This window comes from Ochotona princeps, chromosome 1 (genome assembly GCF_030435755.1).
Source record: "Ochotona princeps isolate mOchPri1 chromosome 1, mOchPri1.hap1, whole genome shotgun sequence".
NCBI classification, from domain to species: Eukaryota; Metazoa; Chordata; class Mammalia; order Lagomorpha; family Ochotonidae; genus Ochotona; species Ochotona princeps.
The window spans coordinates 161,739,061-161,761,857 of NC_080832.1; the positions used below are offsets into that span (position 1 = coordinate 161,739,061).

Sequence of the window (22,797 nt, forward strand, 5' to 3'; positions counted from 1 at the left end):
AAGGGAACGGGGAGCCTGCTACACTTCTCACAAGCAAGCCATCTGAAAAAATCCAGAATGCGAGAATATCAACAGAACAAAGAACAGGACTTACTGGACTAACGAGGTTGGACAGTAAGAGTCAAAACAAAAACATGTACGGGCATAACACACTGAACTTGATTAAATGCCCATCTGAGAAGAGTCTATAAAGTTCTACAAGAATTTGAAAACAATGACTGGATAGTGGATGGGACTAGGAATTACTGCTTCCCCGCCTCCCCCAGCTCTGACAATGGTATTACAATAGAGTATCCTGAAAAACAAAAAACAAAAAGTCAGTCTTTCCCTGATGCATGTATGGATGAAATGATGTTAATGGCTGGGATCTGCTTCAAAATAAGATGAAAGAAGTTTGGAGGCAGTGGGGTACAGATTCAGCTGGACTGGTCATGAGCTGAGGGCTGCCAAAGCTGGCCAGGAGGTCAGTCGGGACTTTTTACACATATTCTGATGGATACCTAAGAGTTTCCATAACAAAACATGTGTTAGAATGATTTAGGCCCATCCGTTTACCAGGATGCCAAGCAACATAGTTTACAGCTATCAATTTAATACATAATAAATACTTCAGCAGATAAGAGATGCAATGAAGAAAATATGTAGGCCACAAGTCATCTCAAGGTTAATAAATTTCACATTGAGGTCCATGAGAGCCAAAATTTAGCTTTACTGGAAAATCCTTGGCAGTTAGAGAAATTATAACCAAATGTTCATGGCCCTGGAAGGCAGGTTCCACGGCACTGACACTGAAACTGTTTATAAAGGCAGGAGACAGTGTTGGAGCGCAGAGGATGAACTAGGCTACAATAATAATACTAGATCAACCAGCATTACCCTCCTTAGGAAATACAGAACACAGCACACACAAGACCCCGGAAATCTCCCTCTGACACGTTTTCAATGGAATCAAGAAGGGCCCCGGCGGGAAGGCTTTTCCTGCAGATGGATGAGACGTCTCCCTCCAAAGACTGAAGCCTGCCTCAGGTAGCAACCGTGGTCACCAGACAGACAGCATCAAGTGCTGTGCCACAGGGGATGGGGGCACAGATGGTCGGGCGGATGGAGGGGTGAGCCCTTCCCCATGTTCTGAGTGCCAATACGCCCACATACTGGGAAGACAGTCCTCCCAAACTGGCCACGGTGCCCGAAGAACGCCGTGAGGCCTGGGGATCCCCTCCTGAATGCATCTGGAAAGGTGTGACTGTTTCCGAAGTCCCTGCTATTACATGGATTTCTGCCTAAATGAGTGGTCCGAATGTCACCTCCAGTAACTTTCACCCGGCCTCATGAACCAACACTGACCTTCCCTGACAGTGACAGAACGAGGACTGGCTGATTCAATCTGCTCTCCAGTTGAGAATACCCATCTTGGAGTTTCACCTGCAGGGTGGGGCGGCGTGGCCCTGCATCAGAGAGCGTGGGTTTGGTTCCCAGCTGCCTGTTCATGCAGACCCTGGGAGGCAGTGGTGACAGTCATGCCAATGGGCTCCTGCCACCAAGCGGGAGACCCCAGTTGAGTTCCTGGCTCTGGCTTCAGGTTGGCCCAGTCCTGGCTGCTGTGACCACTAAAGGAGAAGCAGGGCAAGATGGGCTTCTCCTGTCCTCTCCTGCTTCTCCAACTGGCCACCAGCTACCTCTCAAATAAACAAATACATTAAAACACAAACACACACCTCCAAGTTGGCATTTGAATTAATGAATGTTTCCTTTTCCTAATGAATAATTCTTGCCAAGGTGTCCCTCATCAAGTGTCACTGTGTAATTCTGTGGCCAAAGGCTCACTGTGAACCAGCCGGCATGGGAGGGGTGGGCACAGGGAGAGGCAATAATGCAAGGAGAGGACCTAGACAGGCATGACAGCCAGTGGGGTGATGTGTGGGCAACCCACTGTGAGAAGGCTCACTGGGCACAAACCGAAGTGCCTGAGCCAGGCCCAGGTGGGTTCCTGGCGGACAACTAGCAAAGTCACATGAGGGAAGTGGTGTGGACAAGGGTATCCAGGAAGGGGACGGCCGGTATGAACAGTGGCCACGTCCCCTCGGGTGACTAGCAAGGGATCAGCTGGGTCAGTTCCAACCAGGACCCAGCCCACCTCTCCCCCTTACGCCTGCAGGTCGGGGGATCCAGACTCTGAGTGGGGTGAGACTGCAAAGGCAGAGGACAGACTAGGGCAGGAGTCTAGGTGACTGATGGGTCAAGCTCTTTGGCGAGTGCTACTGCAGCCGGGGGCCATGCATACATGTTGGCCAGCAGAGAGAGCCAGTGCCTTGGAGAACAGAGACCACCATCTGCAAGGTGGGGATGAAAGGGACACGGAGCCTCGTGAGGGGCCCCAAGGCCTGGAAGCCACAGTGCATGAAAGAATCAACTGGCTAAGGAGGACTCGGCCACACTCTGGCACCCAAGAAGGGCACTGAGCAGCAGGGGCTTGGACAAGGAGGGCAGCATGTCCAGCAGGGAGCAGGCCGCAGGCCCCACGGTGGTGGCTGAGTGATGCAAGTTTCCTCCGTCGTCTCTGCAAGGAAAGTGAACCGATGCTGATGAGAAAGAGGCTACAGGGAGGATGATGCCGCAGGGACTGGAAGGAAAAGAAGCGGGGTTGGGATGGGCCTGCAAACGAGCGGGTCCTGGAAGCAGATGCAGTCAACTCTGCCCACGTGGCGACTGTGGGTAGGGTAGCAGGCACTGAGGTCGGACCAGGAGCACCAAGAGCTGCTGACAGCAACACCAGCCTGGAGTCAACTTACAGCTGCACAAACTGCCTCTGTGGGCTGTGTTCCATTTGTCATAGCAACTAACGATGCAAAAATTTATTTTGATGTTATCTGAAAGGCAGAGAGAGATGGACAGACCTTTTATCCACTGGCTCATTCCTGACATAGACCCTGCAACAGCTGGGGTCTGGGCCAGGTAGCACCGGGAGCCTTCATGGGAACCAACAGCCAAGTATGGGTGGTTAACACCCCAGGCCTCCTGCAGCCGTCACGTGGCACCAGGAGGAAGGTGGACCTGGTCTCGGGCACTGCTCAGGGCATGCTGGGCAGTGTCCTCACTGCTATGCCTAATGTCCACCACAGTTTTCTCTGTGTGTTAATGGAATGCCATTTATTTTTATTTGCTGTTATCAGTTTACATCTTTGGCTGCAATATCCATGGTTGGCTATCTCTTGCTGGATATGCATATATATATATATATATAGAGAGAGAGAGAGAGAGAGAGAGATAGAGAGAGAGAGAGAATGATCAACTGGCTATAGTTATTTAACACTAATTACAACGGGAGGTGACCATACGGTATACATCAATAATTGTAATTAATATCAGCTAATATCAATATTAGTTAGAAGGGGAAAAGGCCTTTATCCCTCTACCCATCCAGGAAATGGTGCAATGGTGTGAAATACGATAGCTTTTATTCACCTGAGTTTTCAAGGAGAACGGCCCCTCACGCTCCTCTGGGCTCCTGGAACAGACTCTTCAACCCTTTTCCCCCTGCCCTCTCCCTCCTGGTGTGTCTCAGGGTCTAGGCAGGAGGCTGCAGGAGCCCATGGAGCCTTTATTGCTGAGTCATTCTTCCTGGTATCTTCTCTGTCCTCTGATGCCTCTGCCTTCTTCCTCACTTGGTTTGAAACTCGGGCAGAGCACAGGGGTGCTACTCAGGTGTTCCAGACTCGGATGGGCAGTGCATTTTCACTCTCCTGTAATACTGGGTCCAACCGCCAGGGGGCATGCCTGAGGATGCCACAGAGAGAGGTGCCCTTGCCCAAGAGCCCAATCTCATCCCCATACCCCTTCATGAGCAGCATGAAAGTCCACAGGGCAGAGCGGGATCTCACCCGCCCTTCTGCTTTCACCCACGCGAGGGTGCGGTACTCCTGGGCTCCAGGGAATGCTGCTTGGAGGCACCACCCAAGCAGGCAGCAGCCGTCAGGAGACGCCAGAGCTGCTGCTTGGCACCTTGGTCTTCCTCCAGTGGCCTGAGGAAATACATTCCTGGTTTATAGAAACTTCTGGATCTAGGGGCTTTGTTACAGCAGCACCAAGAAACTGAGACTATCTCAACCAGAAAGTTATACTGCACCGGCTCCTGTGCCAGTCCTAAAAATGCATTACAGTAAACGTGTCACAAAATTTCAGCAAAACATTTGGTGAGATTTTAAAAGCTGTTGTTATTAACGTTAAAACAGAGGGGCCGGTGTCATGAAGTGGAGGGTTAAGCCGCAGCCTATGATGGCAACATCCCACATATGAGTCCAGTTCAACACCTGGCTGCTCCACTTCCGATCCCGCTCCCTGCTAACGTGCCTGGGAAAGCAGTGGAAGATGGCCCAAATGTTTTGGTTCTTACACTCACATGGGAGACCCGGACAGAGATCCACGCTCCTGGCTTCAGCCTGGCCCAGTCTGACTTTGCAGCCTTTTGGGGAGTGAACCGGCCTCCACCTCCTACTCCCACCTAAGCCGCCTTCTTTAAGGTGCCACCTCAGCTGTGTCAGGGCTTTGGTGATGGCTTTAGTGACTCGGGATGCACCTCCACTTAATTCAGGGAATATTTCCCAAATCCTACTGCTCGAGATAATCCTAAACTGGAAGGAGTGGATCTTTGGAGGTCCATCGGGATCAGTTACGGGGAGCGGGGTGACCAGCCCTGAAATGAACACCTCAGTCACAGACATCAGTCAGTCTACTTACTTATTTACAGCTACTTGGTGGGAGGGCTGGTGGGATCATTGTTGGCTGGTTCACTCCCCAGATGGCCACAACAGCTAACACTGGGCCAGGCCGGGCCAGGCCGAGGCCAGGTGGGCAGCAGAGGCCCAAGTGCCTGGCGTTATCACCTGCTACCTCCTGGGATACATCGCAGCTGAGAGGTATTGGCAGCAGCAGCACGGAGACTTGGAGGCAGCTCAGCTGAAGGTGTCACCCTAAGCAGAGGTTTAACTCACTGTGCTATCGAGCTCGGCCCCTGCCGACCACTGTTTGCAAGTTCTAACTGGAACTGCAATCTATCTGTTAGTGCAGATACTATAGAAACAGAGTGCTATTTTTTTTTTTTTAAAAACAAAACAGATGCTTGAAGACAGGTATTAGGTGTGCCCTTGCTCCTCTGTGTAGAGTCCAGTCTGTCCTCCCAAAGTCTGAGGGTTTGAAGCCCACGGGAATGTGCACGTCCCTGGATACCACGTCCCTTGAGCACTGTGAAGCAGCCACAGTGGAGACCACCTGTGGTGGCTGGGGGAGGGAGCCGAGGACCTGGAGGACTCGTGTGCCAGTGGAGACCACCTGTGGCAGCCGGGGGGGAAGCCGAGGACCTGGAGGACTCGTGTGCCAGTGGAGACCACCTGTGACGGCCGGGGAGGAGGGAGCCGAGGACCTGGAGGACTCGTGTGCCAGTGGAGACCACCTGTGGTGGGCCGGGGGGGGGAGCCGAGGACCTGGAGGACTCGTGTGCCAGTGGAGACCACCTGTGACGGCCGGGGAGCAGGGAGCCGAGGACCTGGAGGACTCGTGTGCCAGTGGAGACCACCTGTGACGGCCGGGGAGGAGGGAGCCGAGGACCTGGAGGACTCGTGTGCCAGTGGAGACCACCTGTGGCGGCCGGGGGGGAGCCGAGGACCTGGAGGACTCGTGTGCCAGTGGAGACCACCTGTGGTGGGCCGGGGGGGGGAGCCGAGGACCTGGAGGACTCGTGTGCCAGTGGAGACCACCTGTGGTGGGCCGGGGGGGGGAGCCGAGGACCTGGAGGACTCGTGTGCCAGTGGAGACCACCTGTGGCGGCCGGGGGAGGAGCCGAGGACCTGGAGGACTCGTGTGCCAGTGGAGACCACCTGTGGCGGCCGGGGGAGGAGCCAAGGACCTGGAGGACTCGTGTGCCAGCTCTCATACCTTTCTCTCCTTCCTCCTACAGTTCAACTCTGGCATCTCAAGCTGGTCCTTACCCAACCGACATGTGGCTATTTTTATTTTATTTTTTTACCTTTCATGTTTCTAATTATACCTGTTGCTTGTGTGCTCACATTCCAGTAATTCAGTTTTTATAATATGACTTTATACTGTTTTCCAGTCACACAATTTCCATGGTGAAATTCACATACAGCGGGCATACCAATCCTGAGGACATAACTGATGGGGACAGCGTGCAGCCGTGAGCAAACACTCCAGAGAAGACACAGAGCAGCTGTCAGCCCTTGGCTCCCTCCCCCTCCTCTTGGCCAGGCCAGTTACCGTGGACAACTCAGCTGGACATGGAGCCTCACTTGGAATCGTGTAGCGCATGTTCTAAAGAGGGGACTTTCACTAGGTCCCAACAACAGCAGCAGGGTGCAGCACTCCACTACACAAGGGCCTATCAACAAGGAAACAGTCGATAGAGAGCCATCTGATAGAATGCAAGAAAACTCCTGTAGGTGCCTGGCACTTTCCTGGCAAAGGCTTATGCCCGCAAAATATTTTAGGAACTTGAAAACTCAAAAATAACAAGTAACCATTCCAGCTAAGAAATGAACAAAGAATCCAAACGATTCTCAAAAGAAGAAACACCAATGGCCGACAGACACACGACCATCAGGAGAATGCAAATCAAAACCAAGGAGCCATCACCACAGCCCTGCCAGGATGATACTACCCAAACGACAGAGACCAGCAAATGCTGGCCGGGACGTGGGGCCAGGGGAATCCTTCCAAGGGACGCACATGAGGGCAGCCTGTGCAGAACACAGCACAGCCACTTCTTTAAAAACCAAAACTGAACCACTGTACAGGCCAACAGCCCCATGCTGGGCATAACCCCTAGGCACAAGATTATGGGGTGTTAAAGAGATACCTGCCTCACGGTGCGTATGGCAGCACTGTTCACAGCTGCCAAGGCAGAGCATCAGCTACGGTGTCACCATTGGAGGATGATCACATACACACACACAACAGGAAAGAAGAAGGATTCCTTCCCTTGGAGCAAACTGGATAGGACTAAGGGGAATGAGCCCGGCACAGGACACAGTGTAAGCTCTCCTTCACTCAAGGGAGCCCCACCTGGACCCAGAGTCTGAGCATGGCAGGGGCAGCACTGGGAGGGAGGAAGAGGAGGGATTTGGACTGAAACAATAAGGGAAGCTGTATGTGGCTCATTCGTTTAAAAAAAAATAAGGCTAAAATGAGATGTCAACTTTAGAGGGAACTGGGCGTGGGATAAATGGGAACTCCTTGTACCACTTCTTAGTTTCTGTTTAGTAAATTTCAAATTATTCTGAAATAAAAAGTTGGCTTTAAAAATCAGTTATGTGACTCAGAACTACAGAATCATCCTTACTGACATATACACAAATAAAGAGGTGACAATTTAAATAGCCAACTGTCAGGTTAAAAAAAAAAAAACAACAACAGAGCTATCACTTTAACGGATATCTGTTCTTGAATCATGAAATTAATCAACCGGATTTTTTTTTAATCACTACCAACAGAATCGGAAACTAAATTTATTGTTAACTATAGCAATAAGTAGCCAGTTACCTGTGCGATCTGCAGAATTCAACTTGGGGAGACGAACATTCTAAAGATAATACTGAAGACGTTAATTGAAATTATGTTGGAAGATTAACAGTTAAAGTACTTTGGTTGTTCACTTTACATGAAGTATCAATTTAAGTCAATGTTAAACTAACAATCCCTGTATGACTACGCCAGGCCGAGGCTCGGTTAGTAATAGTGGAGCAGAAACGACACGAAGAACAGAACCAGATAGTCAACAAAAGTGAAAGACGCTGAGCACTCCTAAAAGCTTCTGGAATCTGAAGAGAGTGCAAACAAGTTGCTGGTATTACTGTCTCATGCACTACTGTCTTATGAAAGGAAGTTTATTTCAAGAAGAAAATCTGGGCTAAATTTAACAAAAGCCCTGCCACCTACCGTCGGTCGGTCAGCAGAACTGCAATTTGTATCAGGGAATTCCACAAGGCTGCACGCTACCGTGGAGACCGATGTTGTGATTATCCCTAGACTGCGAATCCTGACTCCTATCCTTGGTTTGTAATAGCTCAAAGATTTATTTATTTTTATTGGAAAGACAGATATGCAGAGAGGAGGAGACATAGAGAGGAAGATCTTCTGTCCAATGGTTCACTCCCCAAGTGACTGCAAAGACTGGTGCTGAGCCAATCTGAAGCCAGGAGCCAGGAGCTCTTCCGGGACTCCTACGCGGGTGCAGGTTCTCAAGGCTTTGGGCCATCCTCAACTGCTTTCCCAGGCCACAAGCAGAGAGCTGGATGGGAAGCAGGGCCGCCGGGACCAGAACTGGTGCCCATATGGGATCCCGGCGTGTGCAAGGCGAGGACCTTAACCACTATGCTATCACGCCAGGCCCCAGTGTAATGGTTAAAAACATACCAAGGGGGCCCTGCAGCTTCGGTATACCCCGTGGGCACTGGTTCTAGTCCCGGTTGCTCCACTTCCCCTGCAGCTCCCCACTGATGACCTGGGAAAACAGCAGAGGATGGCCCAGGTCCTCGGGACCCTGTACACACAGGGGAGGCCAGCAGTGGCTCCTGGCTCCTCACCCTGGCACTTGTGCTGATTTGTGGATGATTTTCTCCTTCTCTCTGATATGCTTTCAAGGAAAATAAACTAATCTTCCAAAAAAAAAATACACACAAAGATAACAGAGAAAGGACTTTTAATGTCTTAAACAGATACATTACAATTGAGAGCTGGCAAATCCTCAAGATTTTAATTTAGCTGGATGCAATGGAAACCGACGATCTCTAATGTTGATCTAGCATCGCTACTGAACACACCTGTTCTTCCTGTTAACTCCCAGCGATTCCCTGTCTTAGGGCCAACAGCCACTTACCAACAGCCACATCACTGTGCCTTAATAATGTGCCCGGGGGTACAGGTCATCGTACATGGATGTCTTGTTTCCAAGGATACTTCTTTATGATGTAGGCTGCTGAGAAGAAAGTCCTGCATCCCACACCCTCAGGAATTCTCTCCTGCCATGCGGGGCCACACTAAGAGAGCCTGGCTGGGACACAGCAGGAGAGGGCTGGCAGAGAGGACAGAGTCCATTCTGGCTTCAGTGGCAAGTAACCCCCATTTCTCTGGGGAACAGGGAGAGCTCCAGGAAGACAGATGGGAGGGAGCCCCCCCATTTCTGGTGACTGATTCCAACGTGGGAGGGTAACCGGAGCCCTGGCATCTTGCGGCCTCTGGGTCTCACAGAAACGTCGCCAAGTACCTTCATCCCCCGGGATATCCACCCGTCAGGTGCTAACGGCTGATGTCTGAGACTTGCTGGTCACCGAGGAACATGGGGGTTTTGAAGTGGTCTCTGGGCAAAGCACTACTCTGTGCGTGTGATGCCACCCCGAGCTGCTGGTGTGTCAGATGCACCTGAGCGCCTCTGAACTGCAGTGCACCTGGTCTACACTGAGGACGCACACAGCTCCCACTGGGAGACTCACAGAAGGAAACGAGAGCTCAGTACTTTAACTCAATTCAGCAGATCCCAATATACTTACACGCTGGCTACTTCTTTTTCAAAAGTGAATGAGAAGAACAATGAAAATTAGAACACTGCAAGTTTTATCTGCTAGGGGGAAAAAAAACCTTGACAAAAAGCTACTGTGCACCACCGAGCAGACACTTGGAAGACAGACTAAGCAGTGTGAAGGCTGCAGATTGCTAAGCAAGCAACCTTCACTCATCTGTGGGTCAGGGCTGTGCCAAGCACTGGGAGGGCAGGTGTGAGAAAGCCCACCCCTGCAGGGCTGCCCAGCAAGGACACAGTATTATGTCCTCCATGCACAAGGTGGAGCTGTCAACCCGCCCTGGGACACAGGGAGGTGGGTGGTTGTCGGGGAGGGGCTTTCCAGGGGATGCTGGGCCCAGCAAGTCTGGATGGATGTCAGGGTGAGCAGGGACTGGGCAGGCCCTGCCTGCTGCCTGGGAGGAGGTGGACCACACCTGGCACTTGCCTGAGTGCCCGCTAACACTCCCTCTGTGCCGGAGTGACAGTCCCCCTGAGGACCTGTTAGGCAGGGAGGCAGAGAGGATCCACTTCCTTTTTGACAAGTTTGAGCTTTTCAGCATGACAGAGGCAGAGGAGGCCAAAGGCAGGGGGCAGGCTGGGGCTGGGGGTGGGAGGTGGGCAGGGGTGCAGACAGCGAGCTGGGAAGAACAGACTATAGGAATTCTAAGCAAGATACTAGAAGGATGTGATTCACACATGAAAGAGATGGACGTGGGATGTCCACTGGCGTCTAACAGCAAAGCGATGGGTTCACGGGGAGAAAGCTAGCCGGAGGATCAAGGCCTCATATGACTACAAGAACGTTCATCTCAGAAAAATCAGAAAAAAAGCTCTGGCTGCACCGATTACCGTGAATGTCATAACTACGGTTGTTCAGGCGAGCCTTCTGGCAGCCCTGCACGCAAACACTATGCAACACACGCCAGAGGCACAAAACCAACAACGTAAACGCTATCCAACACAAGTGCTGCCACAGTGAAAACCAGAAATGACTGCACGGGTTTAGTCCGAACAAGGGAGACTGAGCCAAATCCCTTAGTAACCCCCGGGTGCATCCATCCGAACAGACCATGTAGTTACTGTGAGTTTGACCATTTCTACACAGGACCACATCTACAGAAAATGTTAACAGGGGGCTTGCTTGTGTGTAATCCCCACTGTTTCATACAAAGAAATAACTATTTGATATCCGATGCAGAAGGCAGTGACGACCTACAAACGTGCGTGAAATGGTTCCAGCGGCTTTCCTCGCCAACTCTACACTCATCACACCCCGACACATCTTCCCCTCCATCCTTCGCCTTGCCGAGCACCCAAAACTAGGTCAACACGGAAGAGGTTAGAGTTCTTAAATAAGTGGTGGTCACAAGGTCCTGGCATAAAACGGTCGCTCGCTGTCACTCTATGCAGAGCAGGGGTGTCAGAGGAAGGAAGGAATGTAACTACCATCATCAACTTTTGCCAGGAGTAATAGATGATTCTTCTCTGGAACTCGAGAAGAACTTTAAGCCACTAACCTGGAGTAATGTTGCACATTCCAAACTATCAGAAGTGGATTTAAGCCAGGAAAAAGTAAAAAATCAAATTCATCTTCTTACCTTTCTCCAGCTTATGAGAAAAATGCAAATCAAAAGAAAAGCATCACTGACATAAATCTGCCAGGGAAGGCACACCCAGCACAACCCCTACAGTCACGCTGGACCAGAGGACCACAGGCCCTTCACCTGCCAGGGAGGCACACCCACCCCCGAGCCCTACAGTCACGCTGGACCAGAGGACTGCAGGCCCTTCACCTGCCAGGGAGGCACACCCACCCCCGAGCCCTACAGTCACGCTGGACCAGAGGACCACAGGCCCTTCACCTGCCAGGGAAGGCACACCCACCCCCGAGCCCTACAGTCACGCTGGACCAGAGGACTGCAGGCCCTTCACCTGCCAGGGAGGCACACCCACCCCCGAGCCCTACAGTCACGCTGGACCAGAGGACCGCAGGCCCTTCACCTGCCAGGGAAGGCACACCCACCCCCGAACCCTACAGTCACGCTGGACCAGAGGACCGCAGGCCCTTCACCTGCCAGGGAAGGCACACCCACCCCCGAGCCCTACAGTCACGCTGGACCAGAGGACCGCAGGCCCTTCACCTGCCAGGGAGGCACACCCACCCCCGAGCCCTACAGTCACGCTGGACCAGAGGACTGCAGGCCCTTCACCTGCCAGGGAGGCACACCCACCCCCGAGCCCTACAGTCACGCTGGACCAGAGGACTGCAGGCCCTTCACCTGCCAGGGAGGCACACCCACCCCCGAGCCCTACAGTCACGCTGGACCAGAGGACCGCAAGCCCTTCACTTACGCACCTGTTGGAGGCAGGCAGTCTTTCCAGTCAAAGTATCCGGCGTAAATTCCAGGTTCCAAGGAGCCCACAATGGGGTCTGCTTTCAGCTCAATGTAGTTTTCAAAGAGTCTCTGGTCTAGCTCTTTCAACGAAGCCATGCTAACCTACAAACACATAAGAGTATGAATTGCCTACTTGAGAGTTCAGAAAATAGAATTTCAACATGTTTCCGTGTAAGATCTATTTATTTTTGTTGGAAAGACAGATTAATAGACAAAGGCAGATAGAAAGATCTTCCATCCACTGGTTCACTCCAGAAAGGGCCTGAAATGGCCAGAGCTGAGCAGATCCAAAACCAGGAGCCAGGAACTTCTTTAGAGTCTCCCATGTTGGTACAGAGGCCCAAGGCTTTAGGCCATTCTTCACTGCTTTCCCAGGCCATAAGCAGGGAGCTGGATGGGAAGTGGAGCAGCCGGGACACAAACCGGCACCCATATGGGATCCTGGTATTTGCAAGGGGAGGATTAGCCAACTGAGCTACCAGGCTAAACCCAAATTTCAACATGTCTTTTTTTTTTTTTAAAGATTTATTTTTATTACAAAATCAGATATACAGAGAGGAGGAAAGACAGAGAGGAAGATCCTCTGTCTGATGATTCACTCCCCAAGTGACCACAACAGCCGGAGCTGGGCCGATCCAAAGTCAGGAGCCAGGAACTTTCTCCAGGTCTCTCATATGAGTGCAGGATCCTAAGGCCTTGGGCTGTCCTCTACTGCCTTCCCAGGCCACAAGCAGAGAGCTGGATCGAAGCAGGGCTGCCAGGATTAGAACCAGCACCTATATAGGATCCTGGCATGTGCAAGGTGAGGACTTCAGCTGCTAGGCCAACACACCGGGCCTTTAACATGTCTTAGAAGAACTTGCCAGCTTCTTACAAAAACGCTATTTTGATTCTATCTGCAATTAACAATAAAGGCCCCTCATGGCATAACTACTGGGTATGTACAGGAGGAGCAGTAACTCCCCACAGGTGGACGGCAGGATGATTCTAGGATGGTTGTGCTAGACCATTTCTGTCAGGCATTATAAATACTAAGTTATAACAGCCAGGAAACAATAGGAATGAAACCACTGAAAGTAACACAGGTGTGCTTTGCTGGTAATAATGAGTTCATCTGGAAAGTATCACTAACAGGAAATAGATCAACCCTGCTGCCATCCAATTCAAGTGTAGCTCTCTCGGCTGCTGGTAAGAACTCACAGCTGAGTAGTTTTGTCCTGTACTGCTCCACGAGGGCCCAGTCCTAGGGCTCTCCCTCTGTCGTACAGGTACATCACAAGAGAGACAGGATGCTGTAGGAGCAGAGGAAGGGTGAAGAGGCTGGTGCCGGCCCCAGGGGTGTGTGGCCAAGCTGCAGGGGGTGGCTAGAATGCCCAGCACAGCAGCTCATGGTTAGCAGGAGAGATGGGAGATGAGTGGCAGGTCTGCAGCTCTACCCCTGGCCTGCCGGATACAAGTCTCTGCCCAACGCCAGACCAGAACATCCACAAGCTTACAAAGGGAAGTTCATACACATGCATCTAGGGGAGTCCAGGTGTGCCCTGTGGCACGGTGGGTTAGCTGCTGCATGGGCAGGTGTGCCCTGTGGCACGGTGGGTTAGCTGCTGCATGGGCAGGTGTGCCCTGTGGCACGGTGGGTTAGCTGTTGCATGACCACCTGCATCCTGTATCGGAGGGTCTGGAACAGAATTCCACTCCTCTTGCAACCCAGCCACCTGCTGATGCAGCAGACGAGGGCCACATACTTGGTCTCTGCACCCACGTGGGAGACCCTGTATCCTTGACAGAGCTCTCAGCTCCTGACTTGAGCCTGACGCAGCCAGTCCATTCTGTCCATTTGTCTTAGGAGGCTGGTTCCACTGAAGAATGAGGTAGGGAGCCTCGTCTCGGCACTACAGCTCAGACTAGCAGCCCAAGAAAAACCCGTCAGGTAAAAAAAAGCAAGACTGCTTTTATTCACAGAAGACATTATTATGTATTTAACAATTCCATAAAGCTGGACAGATTTCGCAAGGCAGCATACAAAGTGAAGGGAAGCCAATTATATGTCTATATTTAAATACCAAAATGTATACAATTTATATTAGCTTCAATAGTATAAAATCTGTACTATATATAACTCCTACTGAACTATAAAACACTGCCAAAAGAAATTAAAGATAGCCTAAACATATAAATAGGACAACATTATTAATCTCAAAATGGAATGAACCACTAAGGGCCTTTTTTTTGGGGGGGGGCAGAAATTCATCTAGAAATGACAAAGATGTAGAATAGCAAACACAATTTGAGAAGAATGAAGTTGGAGAACCTGACACATCTCTTCAGGACCGACCATAAAGCTACAATAAATAATATAAGGTGACACCAGCATGATGGAGGGACAGACAGATCGATAAACGGAGGACAGAATCAGACACAGCGCCACTCACGGATGCTCTCACTTTTTTTCAACCTCCAGGACCATAGAACAAGTAGATATTTTGATGAGCTCTAAAGCTACACATACTGAAAATTCAACAAACTGGATCTCATCAACACTGAAAATTTCTATTAAAAATCTCTATTTACTTGTGTATACACATGTGGCAAAGGACTTTTATGCACGCAGAACTGCAAAAGTTACTAACAGGATAATGCAATTAAAAATCAAGCTAGGGTTACACAAACTTGGAAAAAAAAAAAAACCTCTGAAAGTCAGATGTGAATACAAAAGCTGTTTGCATCACTATTTATCAGGCAAAGCCGAATAAAGCAATGATGAGAATGGTAGAACAGATACATGTTAAGTGCTGGCAAGGACTTGGTGCCGCTGGAGCCCTCACACACTGACACTGGCTCAGTGGGGATGAGACACCGCTGAGTTACAGCTCCGGCCGGCAGGCTCCTGATGCGCGATCCCATTCCAATGTCCACCCAAGGTAGGAGAGCACCAAGAACTGACCAAGGATGCTCACAGCAACTTTAGCCACAACCCAATGCTCAACAGCGCTAGAAGGAAAAAAAAAAATCACACACAATTTAGATGATTCTTCTAAAAAAAAAAAAAAAAGAAAAGAAAAGAAAATTGGAGTAAAAAATGCCAGACACAAATGGCCACAAACTGCATGGCTCCCACTTACAGCAAACCCCACAAGGGGCAAAGCTACCCACAGGTGAGAGGGGGTGCCTGCAGGTGGAGAGTGCCTCTCACCTTCTGTGGCACATACGTAGGAAGACACCACTTCACATGGTCACCAGTGGGCATTTCGCTGCCTGTACATTGCACCTTAATCTGTTTTACAAAGTGGGAGAAGGAGTGGACATTTCGGAGGGATGAGTTAAGCCACTGCTTGAGAAGTCGGTATCACCTCTGCTCCTCTGGTCTCCACGTGGGAGACCAGGACGGAGGGCCTGACTCCCGCCCTCAGTCTGGCCCAGCCGCATCGCGAGAGAGAACCAGTGAACGGGTCACCTCTTGCTCCCTCTCTCTCTAACTCCGCCTTTCAAATAAATCAATCTTTTCTATTTTTTTTTTTTTTGCGAAGAAAAACATCAGCTCTTTAAGGTTCCAAGATGATTAGTCAAAATATCCAAAGACCAAGTAATTCCAATCCAACACAAACTCTTTTGTAGGAAAGAAAAAGGGAAACATTGACATTATCTAGTTCATTTTGCAAACTAGAATAACCTGCACACGGCAAAAATGGATAAACCTTAATAGTAATGGTGAGTGGAAAAGCAAAGTCACAGAAAGCCAAAAACCCCATCCTACAATTCTCCTGTTCTATGGAAAGCCTGTGTTTGAGCCCCAGCCCTGCATGTAGGTCACACAAACCCACAGCATGGGAGACAATGGCTGCAGCTCCAGGGACCGGGTCCTTGCCACCACAGCACTGGGGAGGGAACCAGAGAACGGCAACCCACCCTCTCTCTCTTGCTCTGTCTCTCAAAGAAATATAAAAGAAAATGTCGTAACTTTTGGAGGGAAACACTGCATCATTTATAAATCACAAAATTCATCAGGCTTGGGCCAGCACTGCAGCACAGCACGTGAAGCCACTGCCTTTAACGCTGGCATCCCACATGGGCACCGGATCGGGTCCCGACTGTTCCACTTCCGATCCAGGATCCCTGCTGATGCGCCCGGGAGAGCAGCTGGGGATGGCCCAAGTGTTTGGACCCCTGCACTCAGACAAGGAGGTCAGGATGAAGGCTGCAGCTCCTGTCTTCACTCTCACCCAAACACCGGCTGTTGCTGGCACTTGGGGAGTGAACCAGCAGATAGAAGAACTCTCTGTGTCTCCCCTCTTCTCTCCAACCCTGCCTTTCATCTATATACCTATGGTAGAGACTGTGGAAACCAACAGCATCAGACACAGAGGCAGGTGTGGCTCCAGAGGAGACCTCACACGCAGGGAGCCTGTGAGGCTTACCCTGTGCACAGCTCCAGGGCCGGCTGCGGGGCTTCCTGGGCCTCCCTGGGCCTCCCTCCCTGGACTCTCAGGGCAGCACTCTGCTCTGCTGCTCTCTGCTGCCTTGGAGAAGCTCTGTGCTGGGGAGGCTCACAGGGCCCGAGTTCCTGCTTCTGCAGTCCCTTAGAGATCCAGGGCCCCCGGCGCCACCCTGCTCCTTCCACGATGAGGTACCTGACAGCCCAGAGCTGGGAACTGAGCTCAGTGCTTCATATCCAGGGACATATCTCATCAACAGATGATTTCTATAAAAACCTCAAATTCCAAAGTGGGTTCACTTATGAGTAATTTATTATCAAAAAGAGTCCCTGGGCAACATTCAGCTAATGCTTACTTATGAAGAAACGAGGATGATTAAAAAAATTTATATAATAAATTTGATAGTATATAATAAGTTTGATACTATAGTAGAAAAAAAACACAACTGTCCTTACACAAATCTATGAGTTAGGAGGTTTCAATCTTGGAACTCAGGAATTTGCTGGGGTCCCTGTGATGGATGTGGGAGACAGGAAGGTATAAAGAGTATTGTTCTATTGCTGGCAGGGCCACAAGGAACCCCCCGCTGAGCAGGGCTCCAGCGGGATGTTGCTTTGACCACCTGAATGCAGCCCGCTTTCCATGGCCGGACACCGGATTTCCCCACTGAGTTTTCAGTAATCTACCTAGGCATTGTCTGCCCCTGCGGGGTTAACGTGTAGTATCTATGCGAGCTTGAAAGCTGATGTTACTGATATTCGCTTTTAGCAAAAAGGTTTTTACCTATTGCTGTCACAGCTGCCTTCATTGGCAATATACTGATCAGGGTGTTAACTCCCCCTTTGATCCTATGCTAATCAGAGGCATAGCAGAAACCTATGCTTAGCATCTTCCTTCTCTATTAATCAAATGCTAATCAAGGGTGTTCTGTCCCCAGGTGGTGGGAACCTGTGCTCAGGGCTTTTCCTCTCCCATTGATCTTATGCTAATCAAGGGTGCTAACTCTCCAGAGGTAGAGGAAATCCATTCTTTCCCTCTTTCTTTGATCTTTGGGTCCTGCCTCCGGAGCTTGCCTTAGGTGAGACAAATGGCAGAATTATCTTTAGTAACACTCATTTAATCATGACGTAAAAAGTCTGAGCCAGAGTTTGACTGATTCTGCTTAAATAAAGCGGATGGCATTATTGCTGAGTCCACTATCATCATGGAATCCTAGTGGTCCGTCTCTTTCTTTCTCTCTTTGCGCCGACTCCATGCACACTTTGAGAGTTCTGAACCTCGGCCGGAGCTGGACTCCGGCAGAAATTATGCTCAATTAAGCTGAAAACGAAGTACACTTGGCAAGCCACAGCAGCATCTTTCAAACAGGCTTTCTGTAAACGCCCTTCCCCGGCAAGATGAGAACAGCCGCCTCGGTCCACTTAACACAGTGGAGTTTCTCAAAGACCTTTCAGGGCTTAAAATAAGACCTCAGCTGAGAACTCAACGCCAGACTTCTCTGATGCCTACACTCCCCGGGTTAGGCAAGGATGTGTAATTATACAAACACCAAACTAGATACTTTTATTTAAAAAAAAAAAAAAGCAAAACAAAAAACCTGGGAGAAGTTCAAGTAACATTTTAGCACAGGGAAACTGCAGGCTGCAGTCTACTAACCAGGGCTTCTCCTGCTCAAAGCTCTCCAGAGTCCGACAGGTGCAAGCGTTGGTATGCACACCTGGCACCAACAACCTGTGCCACCTCCCCGGACGCCTTCCTAACAAGCGCTTCTGGAACACTGATGGCAGGGTACAAACCTCCTCAACAGGGAATGGCATGCTGGCCGAAACCCGATGCAAAGCATGTGTTCCTATTCAAGTCCCAAACCCTGGCTGCACAGATCGGACAGCACATGGCGAGATGGAGTTCTGACACACGAGGGGTGGTCTCACTCAGTGTTGGGAACTGCAAAGCTCTCCTGGCAGGGAGCAACGGTACACGTACCCAGGACACCCCCACCTCCATCTTGCAGTAACGACAACCGGAAACCATCCAAAGGCTCCGGGGCAGGCGAGAGGTCACGAAGGATTTTCGACCCACATTCATCTACAGCACAAAGCCACAAGGCTCATCATTATATTTTACAGAAAATACTTCACAAAAATCAAAGCACTCACAGTAAAGTATTCAATGTAAATGTAATGCAGACAACTGCTGCACACTTTCATAACATATGTAAGCACAGACATGCAGGGTTTATAGACTAGTGAATGCCATCAACGCAGGGGTTGATTGTCAACAAGCTGACAGAAGGACAGGCACTGGGCATGGCAGCGGAGACGCACCCTGGGACAGCTGTGTACCACCATATCAGAGCGGGTGAGCTCAAGCCTTGGGTCTGCTCCAACACGCCCTGGGAGGTCGTATGTGACCACCTCTGCCACCACTCACAGGGGAGCCCCGTGTGGCTTCTGGCTGCTAGCTCTGGCCTGGCCCAAACCCAGCTGTGGCAGGTAACTGAGGCATGAACCAGAGGATAAGAGTTCGTTCTCTTTTTCTCTCCATCTCTCTCTTTTGTGCCCCCTTTTGTTCAAAGAATAAAATAAATTACATTTTTAAAGTTTATAAAAAATGTATAGTATCCTTCAGCTCCACTTTTTCTTAAACTTTTTGAAGTATCTTTGTACCACTTTTTTCAAATTTCCCTGCATTTTTCCACTTTTAAAAATAATAGCAGTCTTTTATCAATGGGGGCAGCATGCAGGGGTAGCACAACTGGGAAAATAACCTCTCAGACTGGAGGAAAAAGCACAGCTAAACAGCACCGTAATCGGGGGGCAATGCAAGCAGGGGGCAGGACCCTCGCTGCTGGCACTGGCCACATGGGACCCCACGACAGAATAATGGGGCTTTCATTACAAGAGGAGGCCTGGACACAGCTGGACACCGCGCCTGTGACTGACCAGCCGCTGCTCATCCAAAAAGACCCCGCGATCCAGGTTTATTGGCCGGCTGTAAGGCCTGCATTCAGCTCCCTGGAGGATCTTTAGGAAAACGGCCTCATGCGTTTAAGATAGATGGGATGGCACACACAACACTGTGGATTCGGAAGGAGAAACCCTAATTTGTAGTCTGGCCTGGCTCTGACACAGCTCTGAGTCCCTAGCCTTTTGTAACTTCTTTTTTTTTTTCCCAGCAGTAAAACATTTACTACAGAGCAAGCAGAGGAATGCACATCTTAAAGAAACCTTCACAAAGTCACCAAATCCGAAGTTTGTATATTTTCCTTCTTATAAACAAGATAGAACAAAAAAATCATCAAAATCATTTCAGCAAAAGACTACCACTGGGGCGAGTTAAAAAAAAAAGAAATAGAAGACACTTTAAAAAGCTGTTGTTGGGTTCCATTTTGAATTCAGCAACATCTCAGACTTGGGACGATCATGGTCCCCTTTGTAACTTCTTACCCTACTCACACACCATCCTTCATGGCCCCTCAGGGCTATCTGCATCGAATCAAAACTGCAGGACTACACAGGAAAACTTTTCCTAGCCTTGGATGTCATTGCACATGAAATGTCACTGAATTCCTACAGCACCGGCTGCACATGGTTCACGGCTCCTGTGTTGGGATGGATCCAGCTCCACTTTCGAAGGTACACCACAGACAAAGGGGCATCGAGGTCCATCACATTCCAACTAGCAACACAGGAAGGCAGAGGTACCTGGCTTGACGGCTCAGCAGCTAAATTCTCGCCTTGCATGTGTTAGGATCCCATACAGGCACTGGTACATGTCCATTTCCATTCCAGCTCCCTGTTCATGGCCTGCAAAAGCAGTAGAGGATGGGCCAAAGCCTTGAGGATCTGCATCCATGTGGGAAAGCCAGAAGAAGCTCCTGGCTTTGGATCAGTTCAGCTCTGGCCATTGTAACCACTTGGAGAGTGAACCAGCACATGGAAAATCTTTGTCTCTCTTCTCAATAAATATGTCTTTCCAATAAAAATAAGTCTTTTGGATTTATTTATTTTGGATTTGCATCCCTGCACATGCCAGTCGAGGATTTAGCCACGGAGTCATTGCACTGGGTCAAAAATAAATAAATCTTAAAAAAAAAAAAAAAAAAAGCAAAGGGAATGGTGCATGGAAGAGCCCCGGGCTCCCCACCATCAGACAGCCGGAGGTGTAAGGACGTGTGTGGGAGCCCCCAAAACACCGGCACTGTCTCCGAGCACACACCCACCCCAGAGCCAGTCCTGGGAGCTGTGCCTCCCGACTCACCTGTCACAGGGACAGGGTGCCCCGGACTGAGCTCTTAGCGGCCTTTCTTTCTCGAACACAGAGCAAAAGATTCCACTTGGTCAGCACTGTGTCACCAAGGAAGAGAGCCAGAGCACAGGTCATACTTTAAATCTAGCTCTCCGTTGATTCATTTCAAACACAGCTGAGTGACGTCAGAATATCCAGGACGGTCAAGAGAAAGAAATCCGCATTCCGAGTGGCGAGAAGCCCGCTGCGGCTTCCAAGTAACACCCTGGATCCTTCAAGTTACCTTGGTTTCAAAACCTGGACAGTAACTAGCAAGGATACTGAAAAACCTTTTTTTTTTTTTAATGCATACTGATTTTATCCTATTTCTTGATATAAATGAGGGCAACCGGAAGTTCCTGCCTAATAGTTCACACACACACACACATACACCACATACCACACCACACTTCAGAGAAAGCTTTTCAAATGAGAAATACAGCTTTTCCAATAAATGTGTTTGGGTCATCATTGTATAGAAACAAAGTGTCCACAAACAGGAAACGTTTACTGCAAGGTGGTATCCTGCAATTCTCAACACAAAAATTTCTGGAAACAAACTAGCCAGTTGGGGGCCAAAGCCTGAAGTCACCGCCTTTCTCATCAGGATGATTAATCTTTACAAAAAGGCAGGAAAGCAAGACAGAGCCGCCCACTCTGACATTTTCATTCTTTGAAAAAAAAAATTCCAATTGAAGCTGAAGTTTATGAACTAGAACATTCAATTGTTAAAAAAAAAAATGCAATCCATCCAGAGTACACTTTGATTATAAGATTAGCAAGATCATTATCGTCCTGATTCTGCGCATTGAGAACATTCTACTGACATTTAAAGAAAATGGTTCTAACATAATTTTACCTAGAAATCTGATAAACCTTTGCTCAGGAACAAGCCAACCTTTAATAACAAGGCTATTTCATTTTTTCCTTTTCTGCTCGTTTGAAAGAAGCATCAACAAAAAAGGAGAGAATACTCTAAGAGGACAACCTCTCCACCCACCTGCCGTGGTCTGCACAGAACTCTCCCCTTTGCCTGGGCTTTCTGTCTCCAGGGATGGAGAGACAGAGTGTGCGTGTGTTTGTTTCAAGCACAGTGCTAAGCATCTGCAGCTGTGGGGAGCTGGCTCTGTGTGTGTGTGTGTGTGTGTGTGTGTGTGTGTGTGCGTGCGTGCGCGCGCTCACACGCAGGGGCTAAAGGAGGACCATAAAAACATCACTGCGAAGGGAGCGCCAGGAGAGAGGAAGTGCAGGAAGACCCCCTTTGCAGGCTCAGCAAATTTGCCATGGGCTGCACCTAAGAGCTGCTGAAGAATCTGAGATTGAGGCTTCCCTTTCAGATTCTTCCTTCACTCCGAGCAGCCTACAGGAGTGGCGAGCAAGCCAGCGCTAGGGAAAAGGCAGGCAGTACTTGAATTCACAACTCCAGAGCAGGTACAGGAAGTTGGGAAGCCACTCTGGGAGGCAGTGGGGTGGAGCCAAGCAGCGTGGGGAGGGGGCAGCAAGTGCAGGGGATGACACCAAACTGGCCGGGCCACTGAGGCGTCCCGTGAACTGCGACTTGGTTACCTGGGTTATTTTCTCCACGCCCTGGAAGTCGTGCTTGGCGAAGTGTTCAGCTACGCTGAGGAAGGTGCGGCGCTCCAGGTGGCAGCAGTTACTCAGGACTATCAGCAGGTGCTGTTCCTGCAGGGAGAGCACGCCGTTAGAACAGGACTGGCACAGCGACAGGCCATGAGGCTGCGCGCGCAGCCCTGCGTGCGCAGTAGGCAGAATCACAATCCCACCGTGTGGCTGCTCTCAGGATCCGCACAGAGAAAACAGAGCGTGAACTCTACCAGCCCAGCTACGGCTCTCTGTTCACATTCCAGAGTAACACTCTGTGCACACAAACTTACTGTTCTACACAGCTCCCGAAAAATGTATGTAGGAACCACCAGAAAATAGCCTGCAAATTCCTTGTAACTAAGAAGTGAATTACCCTGACATACATTTAAAAAAAAAAAAAAAGAAAAAGAAAAGGAAAAAGAAACAATCAACTTCGGCCTTGAAGAATTGTTCTGACATGCAGACAGAGAGGACTAGCCCTCGGATGGCAAGTGGGGGTCTCTGCTCCAGG

At 49.8% G+C, this 22,797-nt stretch overlaps 2 protein-coding genes across 2 annotated transcripts in view; one reads left to right on the forward strand and one right to left on the reverse strand.

Moving 5' to 3' along the window:
• IRF4 (interferon regulatory factor 4) overlaps positions 1 to 22,797 on the forward strand; it is a 131,471-nt gene that overhangs the window by 100,432 nt on the left and 8,242 nt on the right. The gene's annotated exons all lie outside the window — the stretch shown is intronic.
• The window catches only part of EXOC2 (exocyst complex component 2), a 176,362-nt gene that overhangs the window by 29,006 nt on the left and 124,559 nt on the right, over positions 1 to 22,797 (reverse strand). Inside the window, exons 22-23 of the mRNA XM_004596494.2 lie at positions 22,248 to 22,364; positions 11,922 to 12,063 (exon numbers count right to left, since the gene is read on the reverse strand). Of these exons, the coding sequence (XP_004596551.2) occupies positions 11,922 to 12,063; positions 22,248 to 22,364 (259 nt within the window). The remainder of the gene's footprint in view (positions 1 to 11,921; positions 12,064 to 22,247; positions 22,365 to 22,797) is intronic.